General features: G+C 32.8%; 1 protein-coding gene across 1 annotated transcript in view; it reads right to left on the bottom strand.

Moving 5' to 3' along the window:
* Positions 1 to 1,996: 1,996 nt before the first annotated feature.
* mtmr3 (myotubularin related protein 3) overlaps positions 1,997 to 13,832 on the bottom strand; it is a 99,307-nt gene continuing 87,471 nt past the window's right edge. The window contains exons 19-20 of the mRNA XM_056464133.1: positions 12,846 to 12,934; positions 1,997 to 3,280 (exon numbers count right to left, since the gene is read on the bottom strand). Coding sequence (XP_056320108.1) covers positions 3,109 to 3,280; positions 12,846 to 12,934 — 261 coding nt within the window. The 3' untranslated portion in view covers positions 1,997 to 3,108. The remainder of the gene's footprint in view (positions 3,281 to 12,845; positions 12,935 to 13,832) is intronic.

Here is a 13,832-nt window from a genome sequence, read left to right as displayed (position 1 = left end):
TTTTTTTTGAGGAATATATATATATTTTTCATTAACTCCAAAGGAGGTTTGAACTCAGTCACCTAATTTCAAGCTCTCTAAAAATATTATAAGACAAGCGCCGAAATTCAACTCTTGATTCTCAATAATTCTCGTTCTGCACAGAAAAACAAAACAAAATTCTGGACAACATGAAAGCGAGTCAATGACTTTGAGAGAACTAACCTCCAAACTGATCTGATTTATTCAAAAGGTCAATAAAATGAAGTCGAAAGAATAGACAAACAAAACAAAAAAGCTGGGATTGTGATTTTGTGGGTCCTTTCTCCAATCTCAATCTCTATAGTGCAGCTCACACCATCTACACTGATTATCCTCTGTGTGGATCAACTGTCAAGCTTGAACATTTAATAAAAAAAAAAAAAGATTTCATCATTTGCTTGAGGTCTTGCCGAGGCTATATGCAGTTGAAGTCAAAATTATTATGATGACATGAAAGTAAATGACTTTGAGAGAATAAACCTCCAAAAAGTGATTGATGTATTCAAAAAGTGTGACTGATTTTGTGCATCTTTACTCCAATGTACTTCACACCATCAACACTGATTATCCTGTGTGTGGATCAGTTCTCAAGCTTGAACATACATTAAAAAAAAATTTACATTACTTAGGGCCTTGCCGTTTCGAGACTATATTTTATATATATACAGTATATATATATATATATATATATATATATATATATATATATATATATATATATATATATATATATATATATATATATATATATCTCGAAACGGCAAGGCCCTAAGTTTTATATATATATATATATATATATATATATATATATATATATATATATATATGTGTGTGTGTGTGTGTGTGTTAGTGTGTGTTTTTCATCCTACTCCAAAGGGGTTATTGATGTTTGAACTTCCATGGAATATTTCTTTAAAGTAAAAAACAAACAAACAAGTAACACCAAGTCAAAGCCATTGTACAAAAAAAAAGTTGCTTCAATAACTTTCATTATGCACAGAAAAAAAAATAAATAAATAAAATAAAAATTTGGGAACAACGTTAAAGCAAAAAAATGACAAAGAATTAACCCAAAAAGTGATCTGATTCATTCATGAAGCCAATAAAATGGGAAGCAAAAAAAAAGGTGAGAGTGATTTTGTGCATCCTTTCGCAATGTCTTGAAGTCTTGCCTTGGCTAATATATATATATATATATATATATATATATATATATATATATATATATATATATATATAATAAAAAATGTTTGAAGTTTGAACTTTTTCCATTAACACCATTCCACTTAAAGCCATTATACAAAAAAAGTTGCTTCAATAACTTTCATTATGCACAGAAAAAAAACAAACAAAAAAAAAAATTTGGGGACGACATTAAAGCAAAGAAATGACAAAGAATTAACCTCCAAAAAGTGATCTGACTTATTCAAGAAGACAATAAAATGTGAAGCAAAAAAAAAAGCGAGAGTGATTTTGTGCATCTTTTCACAATGTCTTGAGGTCTTGCCTTGGCTAATATATATATATATATATATATATATATATATATATATATATATATATATATATATATATATATATATATATATATATATATATATATATATATATATATATATATATATATATAATAAAAAATGTTTGAAGTTTGAACTTTTTCCATTAACACCATTCCACTTAAAGCCATTATACAAAAAAGTTGCTTCAATAACTTTCATTATGCACAGAAAAAAAACAAACAAAAAAAAAAATTTGGGGACGAAATTAAAGCAAAGAAATGACAAAGAATTAACCTCCAAAAAGTGATTGACTTATTCAAGAAGACAATAAAATGTGAAGCAAAAAAAAAAGCGCGAGAGTGATTTTGTGCATCTTTTCACAATGTCTTGAGGTCTTGCCTTGGCTAATATATATATATATATATATATATATATATATATATATATATATATATATATATAATAAAAATGTTTGAAGTTTGAACTTTTTCCATAAACACCATTCCACTTAAAGCCATTATATAAAAAAAGTTGATTCCAAAGTTGTCATTCTGCCAATTTGGGCTGACATGAAAGCAAGTAAATGACTTTGAGAGAGTTACCCTCCGAAAAGTGATCTGATTTATTCATAAAGTCAATAAAATGTGAAGCCAAACAACAAAAAAAAAAGCTGTGATTGTAATTTTGTGCGTCCTTTCTCTAATTTTTTCTTCAGTGCAATGTCTTCCATCAACACTGATCATGGATGAATTGTCAAGCTTGAACATACAATTCAAACAAAACTTGATAATAAATAAGAGTCGAGAGCCAAAATATCAAAAACACCATCTGTGGCCCAAATGCAGCATCTCCATCCGTCTGTTCAGCATCGCTAAGAGGACAAATGAACCAAACGCTGAAATAAAGAAATGCATTTACAAAAAATAAAGAAAACAAAACCCCAAATGGCTACAACTGGGGGGAAAAACAACACAACTTATATTTGGTGACTAATTTAGTGAGCCACTATTCAAGAATTCTATACAAGTTCTCATCTTAAATGCTATATGTCTCGTCCGTATATCATTCTAATATATTATCTCATTTGTCTCGCATTTATGTTACAAAAAAAAAAACGCTTACGTGAGAACGTCACGTCTAAACCAGCAGATCCGAAAGACAAGAGCGCCCTCTGCTGCTGACATCACTTCCTGCCAACATGTTTTGGAATAACTTACCAATAGTCTGTAGTAATAATAATTCGATGCGTTCGGAAGTTCGAACGCTGTGGCATCCAGAATCACGTGTGCAACCTCGGAAAAAGAAATGAAAAGTGAAGCCAGGATTTATAATAAATCTACTTTCTTGTGAGATGATGAGGGAAGAAAAATCTTGCTTGGAGAAAAAAAAAAACAAACAAAACAAAACAAAAATCCCTCTATGCAGCAGGTACAGGACAAGTTTCATCGCAAAAGAGTCTGATCCGCAAACGCCAGCTCCTCCTGCCATATATATATATATATATATATATATATTTATATACACATGATTCCCTTTCCTTTGGGGCGGGAAAGAAAGCGCTTGGGTCTCTTTTTTGGGTTATTTTGGGTCAGTTGGAACTGGCGGTGATGGGTTTGTCCAGCTCCAGGTCCAGAGGGGGCGCTGGCGGCTGCAGATTGCTGAAACACGACCTGCACACTCGACTGGGCTCAAACAGCTGTTGGCTCGGCACTGGGATCTTCTGATCGCAGCAGCTGCCGCAGAACACGTTCCCACAATTCCTGCACACCACAAATAACAGCATTATTAGTGCTTTCTGTAGATAACCTGTAGTGTTTAAAGCAGAGCTGCTTAGAAGAAGACATTTTATTTCTTTAAGAATGTAATATATGAATGGGATAGAACTGGGTATATAACTAAAGTTATTTACAATGATCAGCATACATAAGTACATATTATTTAAAAAATATATATATTTTTATCAGTGGATATACACCCACCGGCCAATTTATTAGGTACACCTGTGCAACTGCTCATTAATGCAAATTTCTAATCAGCCAATCACATGGCAGCAACTCAATGCATGTAGACATGGTCAAGATGATCTGCTGCAGTTCAAACTGAGTATCAGAAGGGGGAAGAAAGGTGAGTTTGAACGTGGCATGGTTGTTGGTGCCAGACGGATCACGCACAACCATCTCTAGGGTCTTTTCTTACAGAGAAAATATCCAGTGAGCGGCAGTTTTTTTGGCGCTAATACCTTGTTGATGTCAGAGGAGAATGGCCAGACTGGTTCCAGCTGATAGAAAGGCAACAGTAACTCAAATAACCACTCGATACAACCAAGGTCTGCAGAAGAGCATCTCTGAACACGTCCAACCTTGAGATGGATGGGCTACAGCAGCAGAAGACCAAACCGGGTCCCACTCCTGTCAGCTAAGAAACTGAGGCCACAATTCACACAGGCTCACCAAAATTGGACAATAGAAGATTGGAGAAACGTTGCCTGGTCTGATAAGTATCGATTTCTGCTGCAACATTCAGAATTTGGAGTCAACAACATGAAAGCATGGATCAATCCTGCCTTGTATTAACAGTTCAGGCTGCTGGTGGTGGTGTAATGGTGTGGGGGATATTCTCTTGGCACACTTTGGGTCCATTAGTACCAATTGAGCATCGTGTCAACATCACAGCCAACCTGAGTATTGTTGCTGACCATGTCCATCCCTTTATGACCACAGTGTACTCATCTTCTGATGGCTTCTTCCAGCAGGATAACGCGCAATGTCATAAAGCGTGAATCATCTCAGACTGGTTTCTTGAACATGACAATGAGTTCACAGTATTCAAATGGCCTCCACAGTCACCAGATTTCAATCCAATTAAGCACTCTTGGGATGTGGTAGAACGGGAGATTCGCATCATGGATGTGCAGCCGACAAATCTGCAGTAACTGCGTGATGCTATCATGTTAATATGGAGCAAAATCTCTGAGGAATATTTCCAGTACCTTGTTGAATTTATGCCATGAAGGATTAATGCAGTTCTGAAGGCAAAAGGGGGTCCACCCTGGTACTAATAAGGTGTATCTATTAAAGAGGCCAGTAAGTATTTTGTAATTTGTGGTACATTTTTGGCACATGAATATGGCAAACTTCATTTTGAAATTAAATAATAATAATAACATACTTTTAGACTGATTAAGATGATTTCGTTAGGCAGTGCATCTGCATAAAATATAATAATAAAATTATTATTATTTCTATATTTTATAATAATTAAATATTAAGGCTGCATGATATTAGACAAAAACTGACAATGCGATTTTTATTTATTTATTTTTTTCTGTGATTATATAGTACGATATGAATATAAATTTCACCAGATGACTTGAATATCTATATTTGGAAAAAAATTAATAATTTTAGACTGACTGAGATAATTTCATAAAATATGATAAACTAATAGTAAGCATAGATTAATAAAATAAGGTAAAAAAAATATATAAAAATGAAACCATATTATTTATATTTTTCTATTTTGTCTAATAATTAAAAATGCGTAATATTCTTAAATTTTCCATCTATCAATATTACACTAATGATATGATCAAAACTGAATAATAACAAAACACAAATAATATAATTATTTTTATTTATTCTATCCTTTAATAAAATTTAAAACTAAGGTAAAATAATAACATGCTTTATATGTATCGTTTATTAATGATAATATTATACCTAGTAAAGTCAGATTTTAAAAACTAACAACGAGAAAAAAAAAATCACAAATATAAATACAAATTATGATTCTATATTATTTATTTGTCATGTATTAATTGTATAAAGATGTAAATACATTCAAACTAGACAATGATTTGATGATAATTATTTGCATTTTTATTTGATGTATATAAATTACATATTTAAATATAATAAATATTCATTAGAATCATATTTCAAATTCGGGATAAACGGATATAAAAACTTTTTATCTAATACAAGCAAAATTACACATTTCAATATGAACAAAACTCATTTTGATAATTATAATTATTCATTAGAATCATAATATTTGAAATATACTGATATAAAACATTTATGGAGAAACAAAATATCCATATAATTAAATAAATCAGCAGTTCTCCATCAAATCCTGAACAGGAAACAAACAGTGTTAAAGTGTCAAGGGTGAAGGAGCTTCTTCTGGTCTGGATGAAACGAAGGCCAGAAACATGCAACAATTAATCACAAACCAGAGGTGCATCAACAGATGAGCCATATGCTGCAGTGTGTTACACACAAAACACACACTCATGCAGCCCTTCATGTGTTACCATCAAACACACACACATGCACAACTACATGGACAGAGAGAAGAGAGCTTTACAATCAACCTCCATTTGACTTGTAAACTCCACTGCACTTTCCAAAGTAGAATATGATCAAACAGCAGGTACATTTCACAAACTATCAACATCATTAGCATGAGCCTCATTTACATACCAAAGCTGGTTCTGTATGAAGACATTTTACATGCAAAAAGATGAACTAAAACCTTTCACAAAAGGGGACAGTCTTAAAAGTCTAAAATGACCTGAGGAACGGCGAATGAAACACTGAATTGGGTTCAAGAATCTATAAAAGCACTTTTAGCACATAAACTCATTTAATTTATTGCACTTCTCTTGACATGGATATTGCACATACTATAATCGCGATGATGATAATTTTTTGATATAACATGCTTATGGAACAAAATCAATGCCAAAATCACCAGCTGGCTTCTGTTACATAAGGGCAAATATAAATGACCAAAAGATCATTTACTTATTTTACTCATACTCATTTTATTACTTATAATGTCCAAGACACTGATATTAATATTAAATGCTACTTTTGTGCCTTTATTAGCTTTTTTCTCGTCTATTTACTGGGTAAAAAATCTTACATTATTCCATCTCCACCTGCTGGTGGAAAAGCAGCTGGCGATCTTCAATCTGCAATCTACTGCTTTTCCTGCAGTTCCCGGATGTAATGTTGAATTTTAACAGTCGAATTTGAGCCACTGAATTTATGGAAGCGAATCTTTGAACTGAAATAAAATGAACTGAAAATTACCTTTTGAATATTATACATCGTATTTTTAAAGGGTATTGAATATTTTGTAAGTAAATCCTGGAAACTGAAAATGAATTATTGAATTTATAAGTACGAAAACATGTTTGAAATATTTTTAGTTGAACTATTCACAGCTTAAATAAACAGCTATGTTAAATTTCAGGACCTAAAAATACAAACCCTGCAATACAAGTCATTAAAATGCAAGAACTTGTTAATACGGTGTATTATTTTTTCAGTTTGTGCTATTCAACAAGCTTTTTAATTCAATACTTTTGGCATTGATTTTGTTCCATACATGCTGCTCTAATTTGTATTATTGTATAAATGTCTTCACAGTAGGGCTGCACGATATTGAAATAATCTGACATTCCGATATTTTGGTTTGCCGCGATAGATGTACAGTTGAAGTCAGAATTATTAGCCCCCCTGAATTATTCCCCCCTGTTTATTTTTTCCCCAATTTCTGTTTAACTGAGAGATTTGTTCAACACATTTCTAAACATAATAGTTTTAATAACTCATTTCTAATAACTGATTTCTTTTATCTTTGTCATTATGACAGTAAATAATATTTGACTAGACACTTCTATACAGCTTAAAGTGACATTTAAAGGCTTAACTAGGTTAATTAGGTTAACTAGGCAGGTTAGGGTAATTAGGCAAGTTATTCTATAATGATGGTTTGTTCTGTAGACTATCGGAAAAATAGTTGGCTTAAAGGGGCTAATAATTTTGACCTTAAAATGGTTCATAAAAAATTTAAAACTGCTTTTATTCTAGCCGAAATGAAACAAATAAGACTTTCTCCAGAAGAAAAAATATTATCAGACATACTGTGAAAATTTCCTTGCTCTGCTAAACATCATTTGGGAAATATTTAAAAAAGAAAAAGAATTCAATGGGGGCTATTAATTCTGAATTCACCTGTGTGTATACGATATGAATATAGCTTCACCATGTGATTTGAAAAGCTCTATTTAGAAAGATTTCATTAATTTAGAATGACCAGTATGATCAAGTCTTTTTCTATGCAGTAGATCTGCATAAATTATAATAATCTACAAGCAAAAATCAACAAATAAATAGTGCTGTATGGTTTTCTGTACAGTATTCACTAACAGAAATTGAACAATCAAATGTTAAATACCATGGTCATCATTTAATTAACAATAATATATTTTCTAAAATAATATCTTTATCTTTCAAACTTTAATAATTCAATCCTGAGATGTGACTATTGCAGATACACATTGTGATATCAATGCTCAAACGATGCTCATACTTCACAATAACGTTTGGTGAATTTATTGCACCCTTTCTCAATAAAAGTACTAATTTCTGAAGATGAAATTCACCTGCAAAAACTTTAACAACAAAGAAAAACAGAAAATGAAACATAATCCCAGTACAGTTCTTCCTCTCAAACACTAAAAAAAAAACAGTCAACCCTATGGAGATCTGGAGGAGAGACGGGTGTTATGTTAGCTCACTCAGAAGCGATGCAGGGTTAACAGGACGTACAAGAGCCTGAGAGGGACACAGAGAGGGCAATTCTCACCAAACCTCCTCCATTCGCTCCTTGCCTCTGTGGTACAGGAGGAAAAAGCAGCTTTAACTTCTAGGAGTTCACATCTAACCAGAAAACAGCTGAAGGCTTCACTGGCCAAACTCTAAAGCCGCTTTCTAATGCCAGAATACATTGAAAATGGCAGATGGAGATGAAGACCGCAAACAGGACTTCATTCGCTACTGAAAAGAACTTCAGAAAGGGAGTCTCTGTCACAGTAATCGTCCAAGCTATTACACAATATTTGTGTGCATATTTAGATGCTTCTTGAAGCATTATTTAACTCAAAAATGAATAAATATATATGATGGTTTAATCACGCTCAAGGCACCCTAGGTGTAAATGACTTTCTTCAGTCAAATCCAGTTGAAGTTATTTTGAAAATTAAGTTGGGTTTGTCAAGTTGTTTTTGCAGCTCTAAAATGGCAACAGGCATCTGTTTTGGAGTATATCTGGAGTATCAAACATTTTTTATGCATGTAAATGACATATTTAAATGAATTAATACATTTTGAGAATGATTACAATTATTTAGTGGTGTAACGGATCACAAATCTCACAGTTCGGATCACATTATGGGTTTTTTTAGTCACAGATTGGACCATTTTTCGGATCGGCCAAAAAGGAGAGGAGACAAATGTAATTTGCTTTCCGTTTATTACAGAAACAGCACTGCAAGACACTTTTGGTTTTAACAAACAGAACTCAGAAGCTGTAATTTAATTAAAAATTACATAATAATAATCAGAAATAATCAGCTGAATACAAATAAATAGTAAAATATTCAGTACTATGAAAAATTCACTTACTAGTGAATTACTACTGTTGCTGATAATGCTAAATGTAGAAATCTAACATAATAATTTGTACAACCCATGTTTATTTTTAGTCATTTTCAATAAATGATTCAGTTCAATTCAATTCAATTCAATTCACCTTTATTTGTATAGTGCTTATACAATGTAGATTGTGTCAAAGCAGCTTCACATAAAAGGTCACAGTAGGTCACAGTTCTTCACTCATAAAACTTCATGTGTCATTGCTAGATGATCACTTTTGAAGAATTATTGGTAACACTTCATAAGAACTACACACTATGAACCATTTATTAAGCATTAGAAAATTAATTATCTGTTAAGCGTTAACTCTACATTAATAAACGTTAGTAAGCAGTTTATAACTGCAGCTACAAATGCTGTATTATTGACTTACAACCACATTTATAATGTGCTTAATAATTGTACTTTCATATTTTGTTAATGATTTATTTTTCATTACTAAATTAGGTATTGCACGATTTACAAACCATTTATTTAAGAGTAGTTGGAGGTTTTTAAAGATCATTCAGAATGAGCTAATAAATGCTTAATAAACTATTCAAATCAACATTTATATGTCTTATTATTCAGGCATATACTAATAGTTAACTAATATGTTAATAAAAGCTTTATTAATTCAACTTCATGCAGTTTTGTGACCTAATCTAAAGTGAGGACTATTTATGCTTTATAAATCCCTTATAAATGACAAGTAAAGGCTTGGTATCACATGAACAATAATCACAATTGTAGCTGCAGTTATAAACTGCTTACTAACGTTTATTAATGTAGAGTTAACGCTTAACAAATAATGAATTCACTAGATGCTAAAGCTTAATAAATGATTCATAGTGTGTAGTTATTATAAAGAGTTACCGAGTTATTCAGTGGCATACTTTTGACGGCTGGTTGTCGCCACCTATTGGTTAAATAATGTAATTTCTGCCTACAACTTTTATTTTTGTACGCCAAGTTAAATGCATATGATGGTGATTTTAATCTTTACCATAAACATCAGTGGTTTTATCTAAACTATAAACTGTTCTCCCAGTACTTCTGTGTTATTTGACTGTTTGTAACTTCATAACTAACTCAAAAGACTGAAGACTCAATCTCTCTGGATTAATAAACATATGAAAATCACCGTCATTTAAAATTTATGTTGCGTGGGTGTTGAGATCCTGATCTTTTAATGATTAATCGTGCAGCTTACACTGAATGCATTGATGCAGGCTAAACAAGTAGGAACTGAAAAAACCTTTAATAACCTAAGAAACCCACAACATCCTGAATAACCCACCACAACTTCTTCCGTCATCATTATATTTTACAGGAAAGCCTATGAAATGTTTCAAACATGTGATTTGAATGACCCGGGAGGTGATCTCTTAGTGATTGTAATAAAACTGTATTGATCTGTGGGTCACGTGTGTTCCGAACTGTGGGTTGTGATCTGTACAAATTACAGATCAACTGTGATCCGTTACACCTCTAGAATTATTCATTAGAATCATACTATTTCAAAATTCAGATACACTGATATCAAGAAACATTTATTTGATGCATGTAAAATGACATTTCAATATATTAAAAACTAATTTTGAGATTTTCCAGCTCTACAATGACAATTTTTTTATAAGCAGTATAAAAGAATTCCAATAAAGAGCATCCATCATCCTCGTCTCCTTCTTTTGAGGTTAGTGTTGCCAGATTTGGACGGTTTTAAATTTGATTGTGCGGGTTGAAAAAATTTGGGTGGTTTCGAAACGTGAATTTTATATGCAACTTATTTAACAAAACATAACTGTGTTTCGATGTGATCCGGATATGTTGTGGTTCTGTGACTGCTGGTGTTGGTTGCTGTATGGTTAAAAATAAAGTCAGTTGTCAGCGCAATAGCCTAGTGGTTAGCGCGCTGACATATGGTGCAGTAGCACTTCAGGGCGTCCCGAGTTCGAATCCCGGCTCGTGGACATTTCCCATCCTTACCCCCTCTCTCTCTCCCACTTCGCTTCCTGTCTGTAAAACTGTAAAACCACTTAATAAAGGCAAAAAGGCCAAAAATAAATCTTAAAAAATAATAATAATAATGACAGTTAAAGTAACTAGGTTAATTTAGATTTAAATACATTCAATTAAATAATAATCTAATATTTTGGGCATTTTTTGTGTGGTTGGGGAGGTTTTGGACAGCTTTTGGGCTGGAAAAAGTCAGCTATATCTGGCAACACTGTTTGAGGTGCATGTTTTTCTTGCATTAGCACCACCAGCTGAACAAGACTGTGTTTTGTTTGTCTGTCTTCACTGCACTTCTGCAGGACACCGGAAACGCCTTCAGTTTTTATTGAACCTTCATGCCATTAGCTTAACAACATATTTGATAAATTAGCGGCATTACTATGGAGTTACTTTTTTCAGTAACGAGTATTATTTTTCAGTACTATTTCCCCTGTTAACATCACTGATAATAAAATGTGCCGTTATATAATTAATATATTATTTGCAATTATGGTGTGTGTGTTTGTGTGTGTTAAAATAGTAAATTTGATAGGTGTCTGTCACATTGTTCCACAGCAACATTCGTATAGTATAAAATGGTGTACAATGTTTAATAATAATAGTTTTCTTCAATTTAATGTCAATTTTATTAAACGTACGGCATGTAATATTGGGTGCATTTTTTAAAAAGCAATAGAACTGTTACTTAGTTACTTTTATAATGATGTAATATACAAGTTACTTTTCCTGGTAATTAGTTACTTTTATAATGATGAATTCAGTTACTATTTGTAAGAAGTTACTAGTAACTATAACTAATGACTTTTTTTTTTAAGTAAAGTGCCCGATACTGCTTGTGAGTGTCCATTTCTGCTACTATTTTGACTCTGTAGAAGCTAAAACAGATCTTGTTCTGCTGCTAAAAACTAATATTCACCTGATATTTGCATTACTTTAATAAGAAATCTAAGGTTTAGGAACAACAATTGATAACTTGACTTCTAGTTGATCATTTGGTATCAGAAGTGGATTATATGAAAGGCAAAGTCCTCTAGATTATGCTTATTACCAAAATAAAATATGATCTTGTCCTGATTTTTAATGATTTAATTAGGACAGTAAGGTCTGACTTTGCTTAGACAAAAGTCTTGTCACTTAACAGAAATAATATCCAGTATAGAATATAAAGTCATGCTGCAGTGGAAACAGAATGAATATTGTGTCTGACTCCCATGAGTTTGGAGGACTGCATCCATACATCTCTACAATGACTCAAATCACTTATTAATAAAGTCATCTGGAATGGCAAAGAAAGCGTTCTCCCAGGACCTCAAGAGTTCATCAAGACTCTTCGGATTAATCTTCAATGCCTCCTCCATCTTACCCAAGACATGCTGAATAATATTCATATCTGGTGACTGGGCTGGCCAATCCTGGAGCACCTTGATCTTCTTTGCTTTCATGAACTTTGAGGCTAAAGTATGAGAAGGAGCGCTATCCTGCTGAAGAATTTGCCCTCTCCTGTGGTTTGTAATGTAATGGGCAGCACAAATATCTTGACCCTCAGGCTGTTGATGTTGCCATCCACTCTGCAGATCTCTCGAACACCCCCCTTACTGAATGTAACTCCAAACCATGACTTTTCCTTCACCAAACTTGACTGATTTCTATAGGAATCTTGGCTCCATGTGGGTTTCAGTAGGTCTTCTGCAGACCTTCTGCCACTTTTCCAAATGATCAACTAGAAGTCAAGTTATTATTTGTTGATCTTACAACTGGGATCCACGACATTTTGTCAGGTAGTGTATGTGTGTCAATGTGTGATGTTGTCTTGTTTTACCTGCAGTGGTGCTTTCTAGTGGCCAGCCAGAATCCTCTCTCACAGCCGTAGCACTGAGCAGCCAGATGGTCTGGGTACCACCGGGTCACCTGAGAAAATAATAATAATAAAAAAAATCAACACTGTGCTCTAAATAAAGGGACTAAAGTCTGATGGACACATTTAGGACTGTTTGTTGAGGATACAGATTAAATGGTAACACTTTAGGTCACAATTCATGCTATTAACTATTGGCTTATTATTAGGTCCACACGTTATCTGTGCAAGTGGAAATCTGTAGATTTTTAGCCAATCATTGAGTCTATTTATTTAGTTGTGTAAATGTGTGAAAATTTATATTTATTCAGTTTTTTTATTAATTTCATTAATATTTATTGACTAATATGAAAAATGTCATATGATTAATTTACAATACAGTTTGTAAAGTCATATTTTCTGTCTTTTAGTAGTTATATTATGTGAGATACTTGCATTGTTTACCATTGTTTTTTAGTTATGATACTTCCTAAATCATTTCACACAAATCTGAAGATTTTTTCTTTTTTTACAAAAGTCTGTGAGAAATAGCAAAAAAAATCTATCTGCAGATTCTGTCTGGCCCTAGTTATTACCAGTGTTGGGTGTAAAAGGTACCAAACAGTGAACCGTGCCGTACCACTTTTGGCCCGTTTACACTGAGAGGTACGGTACGGGTCACCTTTATCAGGCTTGCGTTTCCACTGCCAAAAGGGTAGCCCTTTGGTGGGCATGGTGTACGACAGAAAGTTTCAGAAAAGTTTCAGACAAAGTCATTTTTACTCAAGGAAATGTCACTGTAAAGCAGTATGGGTCGTTCACATATCATATGAGAAGCACTTCTCACAAAACAGTAGCTTTATACACAAATACTTGTGAATAAATGTAGTTATAACTGCAGATCAATGATGTGCGAAATAGTCTACTGAAACATCTGCAATTATATGAAATAAATAAATAAATGCAACATAT

This window comes from Danio aesculapii, chromosome 8 (genome assembly GCF_903798145.1).
Source record: "Danio aesculapii chromosome 8, fDanAes4.1, whole genome shotgun sequence".
In the NCBI taxonomy this organism is placed as follows: Eukaryota; Metazoa; Chordata; class Actinopteri; order Cypriniformes; family Danionidae; genus Danio; species Danio aesculapii.
Note: the sequence above shows the minus strand (reverse complement) of the source record. Positions and strands in the feature narration are given on the sequence as shown.